Below are 16,975 nucleotides of genomic sequence, written 5' to 3' on the forward strand. Positions count from 1 at the left end.
AAGGTCAACACAATCACAAATATTTTTCCAAGGTGCCATGTTAAAAGTTGAATCCTTTTTCAATAGCTGTTATATCAATTCATAATGCATTCCGTTATTTATTTTTTGCACAATTGGGTGGTGCTGCGATTTCTTTAGTAGCTTTGGATAATATGTAATGTATTTTGATATCAGTAACATTGGAGGCCTACGTGTAATTAGTAGTAGCCTAATACTACTAAAATAATAATAAATAAATAAATAAATAAAACGTCATGTTTACCGGCACACAAATTAATGTCACAATCATCATTAGTCAACACACCAATCATTCACTGGACTAAACCAACCCATCAACAACCATAGTATAGGTCTCGTGTTTACATATTAGCGCTGTTAAAACGAGCTAATTAGACCAGTTTTCAGTGTTTATAAATTAACAACAGAGTTATGATAAATTTGGAAAAACTGTGACTTACTTTTGGTTGAAACGTCCTTCCCTCTCACAGCTCAGGTGAATTTGTAGTTGCTGGTCTTCTGATCCTTCACCTTCTCCAGTTTTATCCATTTATCCACTGGCTTGGCCTGTTGCAGTCTTTCTCAGTTCATTCCCAATAACAACATCCGACTGAAGCACACCATGCACTTTTATTTCCACAGCTATCAATGTAAGCGTGTTAGGTCCTCGTTTATAGTTTCTCCGAGCCAAAGTTAGCATTTTAGCTAAGGCCCCAAATTGACCGAGGTAGCTGGCCGTTTAGATATTAGCACGCAGAAGTCATGTGCATGTTGGGCCAGGTGTGTCCTGATACCTGAGTTTCTTGTGAGCTTTCTGCGTTTACTTTTGTAGCAGCTTGAGTGGCCTACGTGATTTGACGGTTTGTTTGGTTTTCTGCTGTGTCATTTCTACCGCCTTTAAATGGTCCATTGCCTCTTAGGTTAGCTTACTCCACAGAACAGGTGAGCAAGGCTTGACGTTAATCGGTGCAACGAGTCGAAGCCACGCCCCCTCTGCCCGCCTTAGCCCGCGTAATTGTTCAAGGGAAAGCCATTTATTTATTTGTTTGTTTGTTTGTTTGTTTTTATCATCATAAGATGCACACCGTTGACCACAGTCACAACCCAACCCAAAACAATGTTACCTAAACATAATATTGGAAAAGAAAGTAAAACAGTAAATACATAGTTTTCTGAGTGTTGCAAACCCAGTTAAATTACTCTTTTTAATCAGAATGTGTTCCATTTGGAAAGTTTAGACGTTGTTCATTGTTTAAAGGGGTCTTTGCCATAAGGTTTCAAAATACAGGAGTTTTATTTCAGGAAGGGTTGAGTTCCTCAGGTGATGAAGATGTTGGTTAATGTAATTATTTGCAAAAGACAAGGCCACTGTCCTGCTGATTTGTCCAACCGCGGATATATTTGGGGTTTTAAGTGAAATACCATCCTGCAATAGCTTGGTAGCTATGTAATAACTAAGCAAAGAGCAGTTGCTTGCAGTTATTCATGAAAACAGGAGCTTCCCAGGCAGAAGTACAAATGGGAGGGTGCAAGGCAATGTCCATGAAATACAACAAAGAAACAGTAAAAATCTGGCAACAAACAGAAGTCAGATATCTTGCAATCTTTGTTGCCCATTCTGTTATTAGCATACTTCATGGAGAAACCCTGAAGCACATGCGCCACTGAGAAACTTTCACTGAAGTGCACATTACCTTGTATCCAGTGTCCAAGTATATGTATCTTATATCTCCAGCCATGGAATAAATGAATTAAGTTGAAGGAACTAAACTGCATCTAGTGATATCATCTGAGTCAGTTAAGACAATATGTCTGGTTTTGTTGAACTGACTTTGATCCTTTTTACTAACACTTAGTCTTATCCAAGATGTCAGGTTTGTTTCATCATATATAGATACACTGTCTGGCCAAAAGAAAAGTCGCCACTTGGATTTAACTAAGCAAATATGTATGAGCCTCCTAATGGATAATTACTACATGGGTGATTATCTTTCAGCTGGCAACAAGTTATTTAACCCCAACTGATGCAATGAGTAGCTTCTCATTTCTTAAACAACCATGTCTAAAGATGCATCCCGTGGTCTTGGAAAAGATGTTAGTCTGTTTGAGAAGGGTCAAATCATTGGCATGCATCAAGCAGAGAAAACATCTAAGGAGACTGAAGAAACTACTAAAATTGGGTTAAAACTGTGCAATGCATTATTAAAAACCGGAAGGATAGTGGTGAACCATCGTCTTCGAGGAAGAAATGTGGTTAGAAAAAAAGCCTAATGCTGTGACAGATGTGTGGCGTTGCCCAATTTTAATGGTTTTTTATTGAGATTGCATTATAAAAAAAATAAAGTGATATGTGAGGCTGATGGATAGCCCAAACAAAGCTCTCAGTTAAGACAATCTTTCTTGAACGTAACTCCACTTCCAATAGAAAAAGCAGTGACTTATTATAACCACTGGAGGGCAAAGTGAGCTAGGTGTAGCAAGACATAAAAGTGTTAAATCAGCTTACTGAATAAAATAGTGTCACATACCAGTTTACAACTCAGAATTCAAAACATATTTTTTTATCTATTTGGAGGTCGTCCATATGTCATGGTTTAATATCCCGATCATACCATTCTTTGAATGCCACTTTGTATCATACCGTCAAACAATACAGTAAAGACGTGAGTCAATTGTAGCTAAAATACAATTTATTCCTGCTTTCAAATCACATCATCACAATATTTAGAGCCATATATAACATCGTTCACTATAATGACATGTAGCCAAGGAACAAGACAGTCACAGATGTTTAAGGTTCTGTACGAAGGTAGCGCGGATGTACACTATAAGACTTCTCATTCATCACACTGTACTACATCCAACGATCAGAAGTGCAGTTTTTTAACCAGTGACAGCACAGACAGCAGTGACTACAGGCAGCTGTTTGGTATTCTGTAAGCAACATATCTGTCCATGTTAATGAAGGATATTTTTCTAAATGACAAGTGTTTATAAGCAGATGATGATGCAGTTTTGTCACTCAGAGAAGAGGCACTTTGTCCTAGAGAAAGAGAAGAGAAAACAGGAAAACAGTGTTGTGATCCACAACTGAATGCTGGAAAGATTCAGCTTGAAAAAAGATTCAGTGGTTTGCCAGCAGAATAGAGCAAAACGTACAAATAAGAGCTAGAAGGGGGATAACGTGACAAATTTCCTTGTCGACCTGCTCGCCACCTGGATGTTTCTATTTTATTTGGTCATTATCCTAATACCTATTTTAGAGAAATTCCACAATAACTTCCTATATACTGTATAATGGAACAGAAAACTTAAAGTGAAAGGCATTTAGGCTTCAGATATTTTTTAAGCAAGAATCACCTTCTAGCCACAGGATTAATATGGAATGATAACATACTCCGTATCTGGTCCTGTTCTCACTCAGGGCTGAGCCGCTTCCGTCTGCCAAACGCCTGGGCCCCAACGTTGGTGGGAACGAAGTTGCTGTATCCCAGTCCCCCTGACCGACTCAGAAAGTCGGCCAAGCGGTGGGTTACACAGGTGGCTGTGTTGCATGCCCGCTTTTGTGCTGTTGCATTGCTTGTAAGAACGGAAAAGAGAATAAATTAAGATAATTTACACAGGTTAGATACGTACTTTAAATAATATTGCATATAATTATCAGCAACACATTAAATAGACTGAAAAATAAATGGACATTTTCCAATGATTCTGAAAGCATTATAGACAGACGTGCTTACCATTTTCTTCTTGGGAATGAAAACTATTTCCAAGTTGATTTTTTATATTTTATTTTATATACTGGAAACATAACTACCATAAAATAATAATAATAACATCAAAATGAGTTTTAGCTGTTATTAATATTTTATTGTATTGTACAGAATGTCAACAGTTTTGTAGCTGATTCTTCAGGACTAAAACTGAGTGGAAAATGAAAGCGAGGATGCTTATGAAGTTAGTCACACAGTGTAAATAGGATCCACATGCATCAGCACTCTTGTGTGTGGATGGTGCTGCATTTACAAGCAAATGTTGACTCAGACAGACAAAGAACAGATGTGAGTTTTAATTGTATGAGTTGCTGTAGCTGTCATATTGCTCAGATAGACTTCTCTTCTTGCCAGGCGTCCCTGATCCCACATTAGTGCGAGGATACGTTTGTAGTTTGTGAATATCCTGGGAGAGTTTGCCCAGGACACAAGTGCTTAAGCCGGTGCAGCGCTTAAACAAGGGTCTATCCGAGCTGTTGGAGATGGAGACAAACATGCAGAAAACAGGCTTACAGTGACATGCACATTATTATTTACAATCACATGCATGGTGGTTTTTTTTTCTGAAATGTCATGCATTTACCGAAAAAATCCAGCATATGAAGATATCTTGATGACCAAGTCAAGTTGTCATGCTGTTGTGTATCTTTTTTTTTTTTTTTTTTTTTTTTGCAATAATGACTTTGATCATGCATGTTCTCACATGTTTGATATCATGCTCTATTCCATTTTCTGACCAAGGACACTCTATTGGAGGCATGTCAGTGAATGATGAATGAATGGAGGAATTAATGCATTAATAATCCATGCATTATGGGACTATGAGAGATTGATAATGTTCATGAATTCCACTTTATACCTTGAAAGTTAATAGACACCAACGTTGGAGCTGTTGGACATATATATTTAAATGTGAGATAGACAGACAGACAGACAGATGCCTAAAACTATTAAATTCAGACCTGTTTTCATCAGCTGACTGATAAGGTTGCTCATCTGAAGTCATCTGCATGAACTCCTTGATGGTTCTGAGTAACCTTTGCGCATCATCGTTCAGTAGTGTGATTCCATCTGACATGGACTCCTTACTAGCTCTGAAAATACACATTTGATTACAACCGACTTCGGGTTGTGCCTGTACATTGGTCCAAACACTTGGGTGAGCTGTCCACATAAAATTAATACTTAGTTTTACAGGGCAAACATACGACAATCCTACTTTAAAAAGCTAAGACAAAGCATGAAGTCAAATGGTGATTCAACTGGTGGTGAAGGTCCCAACATGCAAATTGACCTTTGGGACAAAAATGAACAGCTTCACATGAGGTCAAAAAATCTATTTGGTTAGTTATTATAAACAAGGAAACAAATGCTCACATCTAGAAGTTTTTTTTTTTTGTTTTTTTTTTAGTTGTAATTCTTGCAGGAATAATGCCACAGCTCTCACCTGGACGGAGCTGCCTGTGAGATGTACATCTGACAAATGGTCAGCGCGTAGGCAAAAAGGAGCGTCCAGAGTTTAAGCATTATTGCTGTTCCCTGTGGAAAAACACGCAGTACCAGAGAAGACAATTACATTAGTTTCAGTTATAAATGTAGCATTTTATGTCAGTGTCTTTTGTTGATTTTCATGCAAAGCAGAAGATTATTGCATGCATCCACAGCTGCATGGATCCCCTCTCTCTCCTTCTGTCGCTCTCCTTTTCTGTTGGAGCCACTGAAGTTGCAAGTAAAAGAGTTATTAGTGGTGTACGGCTCCTGGATGTTTTGCCAGCAACTATTAAAACAGGCTTGTCCATTAGCAGAATTAAAATCAGCCTACCTTACATAGTATAACATCATCAAACCAGCAGAGCATTACCCTTCTGTTAGCAGCCAGTAGCCACCAGTTACTATCAAATCTACCCACCATCTCTAAAACCCACCATTACATCTGATCATTCTAACAGTGACGGCGTTGTTTCTACGAATATCTTTTAAAAAGTCTCTTTCATCTCTACTCACCGTGAGATAATAGGTCTTCTGGTAATGGAAATTTAAATGATAGATTCACGTTGAATCTGCTGAACACTCTCACGGTACAGGGGTTTATATAGGTTTCCCGTGGTTTCTGTAGGAACTGAGTGAGCACTTGATCATAGACTATTGGCCAGTGAAATGTTTTACCTCAAACTGCCAGCCAATCAGAAGCGCTATGTCATTTACAGCAAGCCAGTAAAAGAGCTTGTATGCAAATGAGATTACTGCGTGGTCATAGATGCACTTCATTCACAAAGAGCTGTCAAGAATCAGTTGGTAGACTAAAATGTAGTGAAGTCCACCTTTAAGCAGGATGAGTGGGACATTCAAACTGTCTTAGGCTCTGCAGCTCAGATGTTTGGCAGCTCTGGATCAAACGTGCAGGCAATGTTCATTAAGGTTATTAGTTTTTTTCTAAACCCAATACACTCTTCTAACCACAGCATCTGGTGTTAACTGTTCTTATAGTAGATCTGCCATCTAAAAGTACAGAACCCAGACCTGGATGACTCTGTGGTTAGGGTTTCCTGTACCCAGCGTCAATAACGGTCAAAAATTGTCGAGGCGCTTCTGGGAACCCAGAACCTGAAACCCTCATTGCAAGCAGAAAGGTGACAGTGGCTAAGAGAAACTTCTTTTCAACAGGAAAAAAAAAAAAAAAAAAAAAACACTGGCCAGATAGAAAGAAAGAAAAAAAGAGGGAGGTAGGAAAGAAATGAAGGGAGGAGGACGGAGAGCCAGAAGCGAGCAGATAAATGAGCATTTCAAATTAAAGGTAAGTTGGCGGAAACCAAAAGTTATTTTCCTACTGTCTTGAATTGTGCTACTAAGTTTAAACTTTTTATACCCTTTTTTTTTTTTTTTTTAAACACAGGAATAGCATCACAGTGAACTGTGTCCATTCGCTGGTGTGCATCCGGTTTCTCCGAGGTAATTACAGGGCTGTGGGTCTCTGGCCATCTTCTAATTCCCGTTATGTAACAATATTGGATGATGTATCATATACCATCCTGCTTCCCAGTTATTTTTTGCGTCACAAGGAAACTCATTAGAGTAAATGAGCCTTTTAGTACTATTGAGCAGGCCTGCAGGCCTGCAGGCCGCACATCAGAGGCACTAAATTAACCACACAGCTACATAAACTGCTCATGAAAGACTTTGGACTTCAGAGCAAAACATTCCATTGATAGTAATTATTGTTAATTTTCTTGTTCTCATTTTAGTACCCTACATAGACATTTTCATTTCATGTATTTATATTTTACTGTATAGTTAAACTTCTAATGGAGTGCCAGTCGAGTAGATTGTGTTTTACAAGACAGCTGAGAGCAAGTTGATTACTCCATTATCTCAAAATAGCAATCATTGTTTTCTCATGATAATAGGTTTACTTTTTCATTATCTCAAGAAAACAAAATTTCTCAGTATATTTATCATAAGAATACAACTTTTGTGTTCTCAGGGTTGATTGTGGAGAATTCAAAAAGGAGTGTCAAAAGTTGTGAATTTGATCACATTTGATTTCAGCCCCCAAGAGGGCTATCATGACTATTGGTGAGAGTCCATAACTGAACACCAAGTCAAGGAATAAACGTGAAGTTTTGGTTGCAGAAGAGAAGAAGAGAGGTCGACCAACTCCCATCTCTTAGGTTAAATAAAGAACGGCCTTTTTTTCTGTAACAAAAAAAGAATTAACTCATCATAAAAAATAAAAAAATCTTGAGGTAATGAGATGAATTATCCAAACATGACAAGATAACGAAATAAATAATTCATGTTTTTTTTTAGATAACTGTTCAAAAATAACTGCAAATATCTCCGTTTTTGGCTTCCATAGAATCTGGAATTTGATCTTTAAACAATCTCAATGTAAGCAAATTACTAGTTTTTTAATACTGTTACAAAACTGACTCAGATACAGAGGATGCAAAGTGACTGCCTAATATGTCAGCCACAGATGTATCTTCAGAATCAGAATCAGAATGTTCTTTATTGTCATTGCATGTCCCCATGGTTCTCCTTACACTGGTCTGTGTAACAATAAGTGCTCTCTGCAGTGTTTTGGACTATACTCCAAGGTCCTGATTCACCACTGCTCTTACCAGGGTCACCAGCTGAGGCTGAGAAAATACATTCCAAGGGGAAAAGTTGATTGTCAAGACTGCAATTAGCTCACGCCGTTCACATTCACTAATTTTAGGCATGAATTGGCCTTGGAAATTAATTACGTCACAGGAGAGCATTCATGACCGAGAGGGCAGCGTTATTCTCACTGCAGCGCTCATCAGTGACAGTCTCAGCTGAGTTGGTGTGAATGCATCTCCTCCCGAACAGAAGCAACAGCATTCTTTGCAGGAACTCTGCCCTAATGAGAAGTTCCTCTAAAGCTCCCTCATACCAACAACTTGCTTTGTTTGAATAGGCAGCTCGAGTTGGAATGATGCCACAGTATGACAGATTTGGGGATGGATCTTTAATCAGTCGTGATGCAAAACATTTGTCCACAAGGATTGTTGAATCCATACCAAAAAGGAGGCCATTTGCACCTAACAAAGGGACCTTCAGTATGTCTTGGATTTGCACGAGATCACTGAAGTGGAGGAGGAGGAGGAGAACATAAAGAGTTACACTAAATTGTTGTGAAGTTGCGAATTTGTGATTGTGTTTTTAGATAGATGTAATCAGGGCAGGCAGATGCTGTAAAGTGTAAAGCATAAATAACTCCACTACACTTGATAGAAGCAGATTCAGTTAGAGTAAACCTGTATGAAAGGCAGTTCTGATGCTAAGTTAACTTTGACCTGTCTGAAGTAAGTGTTTTGCAGCCATTATCAGAAACTCGGACCTCAACCTATGTGCATGGCAGTGGTCAAGAATAAACACACCAAGTGTCTGGCAAAGAACGGCCTGAGAGGAGGACACCGGTCTGTGTCATGGAACATGAAGTGAATTATTCTTCAACAAGGGGACTTGCACCTGCTGCTTTCCATTAGTAAGCTTAACAAAACCTAAGCTAACATTTAAACACCTGCCCAGGAGCTACAGAGGGATTCAAGGACCTCTCAATGTTCCGACCACTGTCATTGTGTTGTTAGACAAAAAAGTAGTTTCTGGACAGCATTAGTATCAGCAGAGAAGAAATTAGATGTTACTCCTTGATGTGGTAATTCCACTTACTGGATGGTAAGTAGTCTATCATCTACGGCCCTACAGTATAACTAAACAGGAAGAACGCTCTCCATATGGCCTTATAATTTAAAGACTGATGCTGTTCTACCACACATATCATAACTGCATTAAAATAGACAGGAATGAAGTCACTGCTGGGTGACTTAAGACTATATGGTAGCAGCTGCATCTTTAATTCTATGGATAGTATTAGGCCATTATGGGGGATGTTACAATGATACTTGATACTTGTAGTCCTTGCTTAAAGAAAATTCACCTTTTCACACACATTCCTGCAAATTTAGCACACACGTTCAATTACATGACTCACACAAGAATGATCTGATTAGATTATAGTGATCTATGACAAAACACGTTCTGGCTACTACAGAAGATTTCACTGATGACACTTCTGAAGAGTCAAGAGTCATCCTCTCTCGGACATTACAGTGTCAGGCCGGTGTTTAATGTCACCACACAGGAAGAGAAGGGAAAACTGTGACCACATTTCACGTGTGGATACTGGACCAGTGACACATTTTGAGTGCTCGCCTTGAAACGGTGGTGGTTTGTGCAGATCTTCCGTGCTGCAGTGTTTAAGATGTTCGAAGCATCCGTATTTTTTTTGTATTTAGTATTTCTTGCAGCATTACCTACTGTCAGTGCTACAATACTGGGTTCTATGAGAATCAGCGTAATTGGTCAAATATGTGCTTTTTGCTTCTCTCCGTGCACTGCTGAGATACTGCGCAGGGGTGGCTGTGGCTCAGTAGGTAGAGTGGGTTGTCCACGAACCGGAGGGTGGATCCCTGGAACATGCCACATGCTCAAGTGTCCATGAGACACACTGAACCCCCCAGGTGTGTGAAAGTGTGTGCTTCCTCCATAATCAAAGACAGTATTACTTATATATTGTCATGAGCTTAGCAGAACTAAATATCAAATAAAATAAATAAGAACATATGTTTTAAGGATTGTCATTAATTGCAATTATTCATTCATTCATCTTCAGTAACCGCTTGTCCTGTGAGAAGGGGCTGGAGGCTATCCCAGCTGTCATCGGGCAAGAGGCGGGGTACACCCTGGACAGTTCGCCAGTCTATCACAGGGCCTAATAGCAATTATTTTATTTAAAATTTTTGATTTTCTCACTTCTCACTTCTGAGATTATTCTCTTTCTGCTTTGTCTGAATCCAGTGCAGGTGCAAAATACGGTCCACGTTAACCACCTGGGCAGTCCTGTCGCTGGCATCTTGATTAATCCGACCACTAACAAGATAATGCAACGGTGAGAACATGATTTTTTGATTAAACCCGACAGATGTGTTTAACGGTTCCAGAATAGCTTTTGAGTCAGGGGAGCTGGCAGGAAGCAAAGAAGCAATTTGCGAGAATGTCCTCATTAGGTAGCACTAACAAATCTGAATGATTGGGAGAGGTCTGTAGAGGCCATTGAGGCATCTGAAAAAAAAAAGAAAAGCTCGCCAGCTGCCTCAGCAGGAAGCAACGGCTGGATAAACAACTTCATGTCTAATGAGGAGCCAGTCACGATGAACTGATCACACAGCATAGCGGAGAGCATGATTTTACAAACATGCAAATTGTTTATAGTTTAAAACCACATTAATGAGATGATTGTATTTGCCTGGGTTAAACTCTGCAAGCTCTCTCATCTGCACTTCTCTAAAAAAAAAAAAAAAAAAAATGTTGGAAAAAGGATGGTTTCAAATATTTTGGAACCATATGCTGTCATGCTTGCGCACTGTCTTCACATGTTTACACCCATTTTTAGAACATTTTTGACCACGAGCTTGGAGAAACTCACACAACTATGTGGGTTTGAAATGTGCATACCTTCACCTTTAACCTCTGAATGTAGTGCATGACCTAACCTTTAACATGTTGAGGTAAAGGAACCTGCAGCAGATTACTGGGTCAAAGTTTATTTGCTTAAAAACATGGTAACACACGGTAACGCTTCACCACGACTCCTCAGTCAGATCAGGGAATTCACTTTTGATGCATAAATGAGGTTTTCTCTCCCTCTTTTTCTCTGTGTGTGTGTGTGAAAATTATTTGGAACTTAAAGAAAACTCCGGTTTAAAAGCTACAGACAGCTGTGATTAACTGTTGGTGCACGTTTTGGCCAATCTGGGGCAAAAAAGCTGATTTGAAATCAGCTACAATAATGTAGTTATTTTTATTACAAAATTTGCTTCTGCGATAAAAAACTTTCACATCACCTTTGGAAGATGTGTATGTTTCATTAGCAGAGTGTATCCTCATGACTATGTGACCCGTCTGAGGTGCATGCTTGTCCTTCTTTAGCGTGCGTTTTTCTATGTCTAAATAAGTTAACGTGATCAATAATACCCGGTAGCTAGTGAGCGAAACATGCTGATCTACTTCAGCAGTCATAGTAGCCTCTGACTGACCTTCCAAGAAGTCCCGACCACTGTTTTCCCCTGATTTTTATGCACGTTTGAATCTCTGCACTGTGCACTTTGTGTTCTGGAGTCCACGCTGTGTGTGCCAACTGAGATTTAATGTAGCCAGCGAAATAATCCATTGCTTGTCTTGTTTAAATGATAGTTTATGTTAATACACTTAACATTTAGAAGAAGGGTGCCCATGGGATCGCCTAAATTAGTATAATACAATACTCAGTGTAATTGTGGATTAAGTAAAGCAGTAAGATTGAAGTTCTGCATCCAGACTGCGATTATTTGGTTTATGTTTTTCCTCACTGTTCATTTGAGTGACTTCATAACTGTTGCAGAGACGGACAAGTGCATTGAAAAGGACTGCTGTTCTGAATGAATCAACTTCATTTTAATCTCTCCCCATATAAAGAACAGTGGCCAGTTTCACTGGTTGCTTGCATCATTCCAGTTCCATGTACTCTGACTAAGCATTAGGTTTTGATTCACATTACTTGAGTTCCTTTCCCTTGACCCATCTCTCCTCCCCCACCCCATCCCCATGTCCAGGGCTGAATTTCTTTTCCCAGTACAGCCCTGCAGCACGTTCCGTGTACTTCTCAGGCAGAAAGAGGCATCCAAACAGTGTGCCGAATTTAATCTGCCCTGCAACAAAGTGTGGCTAACCCTATCCGTCTGTTCAATCTCAAATCCCTCATACTGTAACGTGGCAGATTTAAACTTACATAACTGTCTGGTGTACATTTGTGCTTGTGCAAGTGTTAGCCCCTATTCATGCACTCTGCAAGCCCTGCTGTGTCCCAGTCAAACAAAGTTATCAAGGCAGCATACAACTTTAACATCCAAAGAATGTTTAAAAGCAACAACGGACGACACGAACTGCAGTTTTATGGTGCCCTGCCTCATCTTTAGGTCAATTAGAGGCAGATAAATGCTCAACCTTAAAAACTCAATCTAATAATCACCTGAATGGAGCGGATTATTGATCAAGAGCTGAACAAAGTCCACCGACAGTTGACTCTAACTTTCTGGCCAATCTTAGCCTTAGAGGCGGGGGATAGAAAATGTGCAAGATGATACATATGCGCTTCAGTGCCTCCGAAGAGAAGCCAAAGTCGGCAGAGTTTGTCAGCAGGGAAGAGAGGTTTTTGAAAAGATGGTTTCAATTAAATCGCCCTCGCTGGTGCCGGTGTCCTGGGCACAGGCTCTGCTCGGAGTGGGCTGCTTGACTGGCGCCCTCCTCGCTTTCCTGCTGGTTCGCCAGCTCGTCAAGCAGAGAAGACCCCCGGGGTTTCCTCCTGGTCCATCTCCCATCCCTGTGATAGGGAACATCATGTCTCTGGCCACCGAGCCGCACGTCTTCCTCAAGAAGCAGAGTGAAGTTCACGGACAGGTAATGACTCGGACTGCTTACAACGCTTTTTACGCGAGCGCCCTGCAAAGCTGTGCAGCGCACCACCCTGCACAAGAGCTTTCAGACGTCCACGGCGCATGCACACACCCTTGCAAGGAGCTGTAAAACGAACAAAAGGGACTCGCCCTGACATTTGGCTGTCCGTAGCTCTTGACTGGAGGAGAGTAACTGGCAAATCAGCCCCTCCTAGAAATACTTCTTTTTTTGAAAAACACTATATTTTCTAAAGTTAAACACAAATTAGGTGCACGACTGGATATCTGTTTAGATGGATCAGTTAACCTTAGAAACTGAGTTTCATTCACTCACTGCCTTGTTGAATGTCATGGCATTTTTAACTGCTACTTCTTCTTCTCATGATAAACCAGTTTGGAGAGAAGAACAGACCCAAGCAAAAATGTTTTAACATGCACACCATTGTGGTTCAGATTCCTTGACACTGGAGTTCATGTGGATTAAAAAAAAAGAAAGAAGAAGTAATGTGTGCCAAAGAACACAGTGTCTTCAGTGCTCATGTTGCAGCGTGTATCTTTCAGATTTTCAGTCTTGACCTCGGAGGCATCTTGACTGTGGTATTAAACGGTTATGACTGCGTCAAGGAATGCCTTTACCATCAGAGCGAGGTGTTTGCTGATCGGCCATCACTGCCTTTGTTCAAGAAAATGACCAAAATGGGTGGTAAGATCCTGTGATATGTTTCCACTGAATGCTGTTTAATTTAGAAGAGCATTTCATTGTCTTAATCATATCAAATGACTGAATTCTCTTCTTTATTTTTCTCTTCGCCCTCCAAAGGTCTTCTTAATTGTAAATATGGCAAAGGCTGGACCGAGCACCGCAAACTGGCTTGCAACTCTTTCCGTTACTTCGGCAGTGGCCAGAGAATGTTTGAGAGGAAGATCTCGGAGGAGTGCATGTTCTTCGTCGACGCCATCGACGAGCACAAGGGCAAGCCCTTCAACCCCAAGCACCTTGTGACCAACGCGGTGTCCAACATCACCAATCTGATCATCTTTGGCCAGCGTTTCACCTATGACGACCGCAACTTCCAGCACATGATCGAGATATTCAGCGAGAACGTGGAGCTTGCAGTGAGCGGCTGGGCCTTCCTCTACAATGCCTTCCCCTGGATCGAGTACGTTCCCTTTGGAAAACACCAGAAGCTTTTTCGCAATGCTGCACATGTTTATGACTTTTTACTGGAGGTTATACAGGGATTTTCACAGGGTAGGGTGCCCCATGTTCCGCGTCATTATGTCGATGCGTACTTGGATGAGTTGGAGCAGAGTGCAGGAGATCCAAGTACTTCTTTTTCTTATGAGAATCTCATCTATTCTGTGGGTGAGCTCATTATTGCCGGCACAGAGACCACAACCAACACCCTGCGCTGGGCCATGCTGTACATGGCAATGTACCCCAACATACAAGGTCAGTTGTAGTAGGATCATCATCCTTTCTATGAGAACATAACTGAATTTGCTCTAAATGTGGTGATAATATAACGTGGCGTCTGAATAAATGCCTGATATTCTCTGTTTTTTCCCTGCAAAGAGAGGGTGCACAGAGAGATCGACAGCGTGTTGGCCAACGGGAGAGCGCCCACCTTGGAGGACAAACAGAAGATGCCCTACGTGGAGGCCGTTCTGCACGAGGTCCTTCGCTTCTGCAACATCGTGCCGCTTGGTATTTTCCGCGCCACGTCCCAGGACGCAAAAGTCAACGGGTACACAATTCCCAAGGGGACCATGGTGATCACAAACCTCTACTCGGTGCACTTTGACGAGAAGTACTGGAACGACCCGGGCGTTTTCTCGCCACAGAGGTTTCTGGACAGCAGCGGCAACTTTGTGAGGCGCGAGGCCTTCCTTCCTTTCTCTCTCGGTTAGTCTTTTTGTGTTCCTTCAAAACCGGACAGAATTTTATAGATTACTTGAAGTTTTTGAAGGTTATTGAAATGGACTAAAACTAAAATCAGGTATTTGGAAGAAGGGAAAACTAACTAAAACTTACAAAATTCCATCACCTTTTCAGATCCATCAGCAGAAACATAAACGTAACCATATGCATCAGCAAACGATGGCAAGGATTGTTATTCATTAGATTAATTTCTCCTCACTTCTATGTACTTTCCTACTAGGAAAAAAAAACTGTAAGATTGATGTTCTTCTGCTGTATAACTTAACAATTTTCATTTGGTGCATGTTCTTGGTGCCTCTTTACATCTGAATATGTGAGAATGTAGTAGATTAATTTTCTACAGCACTCTATATCCTGAGTTAAACCCAGTTTTTTTTTTCCGCCTTCCCCAGTGACTTCCTTGACTTCCTCCAAATTAGCCAGATGTGGTTGAGGCCTGCCTGTGGCTGTGTGTGTGTGTGTGAGACTCTAAATCAGTGCATTTTCTTTTTCCAGGGAGGCGTCACTGCCTGGGTGAACAGCTGGCCAGGATGGAGATGTTCCTCTTTTTCACCACTTTGTTACAGAGGTTTCATCTTCAGTTCCCTCCAGGAACCGTTCCGACTGTCACTCCCAAACTTGGCATGACCTTGCAGCCCAAACCTTACTCCATCTGCGCTGTCCGCAGGCAACAGAAACCGTCCTGCTGCAGAGACACTCCTTACCACAAGTAGGCAAGCAGCCACTGATTCTAGCTTGGTTTCGGCCATTCAAGCCAGAATTACATTACTACTTTGCACATTAGTTCGGCCAAGTGATACAGGTGAATGAAATTGTATCCTATCTGTACTGTACTGACTGTACTGTCCAGTTCCAGTGCAGTACAGTTTTTCCAAAGGATGTTCGATGCCTCTGTACATCTGAATATGTGATCCAGTTTATTCAATTCCCGTTGGTTATTTTAACTGGAAAATATGCACGTTTGCACAAAGCATTTAAACATCAAGGGAGGCAACAAGATCCGAGAGGATATCCTGGACACAGACGTGCTATTGATTTATTTGTCTGAGCTCCAGGCCTGGAAAAAATTAAATGTCTATGAACCTTGGTGCGATGTGTTAGGTGCATGTCAATGATTGACAGTATGTACACTTCTGACGGTTCATAGCCCTGCCTTCATGGGACAGCTTCAGGTCAGACTAATGACACCGTCAATTCAAACGCTTGGGGGCAAAATGGGGCTGAGAGACTTTCCAAGAAAGTTCTGAACACTGTGTATTAGAGCTGGACGAGGGCCAAGATCAACGTCATCTGGACAGACTCTGACCTTTTCTCCAGGGATACTGCTCCGTGGAAAAGCTTTCTCTTAGAAAGCAAATGCAACCCTGTTGAATTTCTAGAAGCGGACTATGCAACACTGGTTTCTGCTTAATGGTGCTTATCAGTACTAACAATGTACTGCATTTATGTGTAACATTTGTCTGTCCTTTTTTTGCAATACTGTTGGTGCGAGTTTTTTTTTTTGTGTATTCATAAAGTTTTTTACTGAAAACGAGACGAGTCTTTTTTTCGTTTTTTGTTTAGCTGCTGCTACGCTGCTATAACCCACATCTTAAATGTACAGAGATCTCAGATTTATTGTATCAAGACCTCATAAGATAAGACATTTACTGCTGCTTTCAGCCCGTGACCTTTTATGGCCACTTAAGGGTAACTAAACAACGTCTTAATACATTTACCTGCAGTGGAAATGAAGGGGATGAATTCATAAACAGAGGGGGAACATTGCTGATTTTTGTAAAAATGACCTACAAAATTTTGCTTTTATTTAAAGGCCTCTTTAAATAATGCACAGGGCAAACTTAAAATAGCATAAAGAACATGAAATGCTAAATTGTCTCCATGTACGCCAAGTTAGCGTCTTCATTCAGATGCTGACAGATTATGTTCTCTTCCGAGTTTATGAGCTCGGTTTGCCAGTTTGTGTGCTCAATTTATCAATCCGCTCAATCAATCGGCCAACAATTGCACAATTTCCCCTGGTGTGGTCTGAACATTGGTATTAATTGTGAATCTAAAATCCAGCGTTCACTCTGCTTTTAGCTGTTTGCACTCTGCCAGTTTCTCTTAGGAAATTGGCCCTGGCTGTTTATATTTCAGCCTGATTTTTGATGCTGCAGTCACGCACAGTTTTTTTTTTTTTCTGCGGCTAAAATGTCACCCAAGAGAGCAGCTATGAAATCAAATCAGGGAACTGAAAGATGTTA

General features: G+C 40.7%; 2 protein-coding genes across 2 annotated transcripts; one reads left to right on the forward strand and one right to left on the reverse strand.

Annotated features, from left to right (window-relative positions):
- Positions 1 to 3,897: 3,897 nt before the first annotated feature.
- On the reverse strand, positions 3,898 to 5,297 carry calca (calcitonin/calcitonin-related polypeptide, alpha; the record flags this gene model as incomplete). The annotated part of the gene is made up of 3 exons (XM_084575069.1): positions 3,898 to 4,243; positions 4,733 to 4,864; positions 5,218 to 5,297. 3 exons carry the CDS (start codon positions 5,295 to 5,297, stop codon positions 4,066 to 4,068), a joined length of 390 nt encoding a protein of 129 aa, XP_084431195.1. The 3' UTR covers positions 3,898 to 4,065.
- Positions 5,298 to 12,421: 7,124 nt separating this feature from the next.
- cyp2r1 (cytochrome P450, family 2, subfamily R, polypeptide 1) lies at positions 12,422 to 16,738 on the forward strand. Its single transcript, XM_084574902.1, has 5 exons — positions 12,422 to 12,791; positions 13,349 to 13,490; positions 13,608 to 14,240; positions 14,364 to 14,693; positions 15,225 to 16,738. The coding sequence occupies exons 1-5, from the start codon at positions 12,555 to 12,557 to the stop codon at positions 15,440 to 15,442; spliced, it is 1,560 nt and encodes a 519-aa protein (XP_084431028.1). The 5' UTR covers positions 12,422 to 12,554; the 3' UTR covers positions 15,443 to 16,738.
- Positions 16,739 to 16,975: the final 237 nt, after the last annotated feature.

This window comes from Chelon labrosus (genome assembly GCF_963514085.1).
Source record: "Chelon labrosus genome assembly, chromosome: 3".
In the NCBI taxonomy this organism is placed as follows: domain Eukaryota; kingdom Metazoa; phylum Chordata; class Actinopteri; order Mugiliformes; family Mugilidae; genus Chelon; species Chelon labrosus.

What these genes read in the sequence shown, in the direction of transcription:
- cyp2r1 (XM_084574902.1), top strand. Translation starts at nt 12,555, where the DNA reads ATGGTTTCAATTAAATCGCCCTCGCTGGTGCCGGTGTCCTGGGCACAG. An exon ending in AGAGTGAAGTTCACGGACAG is followed by an intron (nt 12,792 to 13,348) that starts GTAATGACTCGG and finishes TGTATCTTTCAG; the next exon opens with ATTTTCAGTCTTGACCTCGG. An exon ending in GAAAATGACCAAAATGGGTG is followed by an intron (nt 13,491 to 13,607) that starts GTAAGATCCTGT and finishes CGCCCTCCAAAG; the next exon opens with GTCTTCTTAATTGTAAATAT.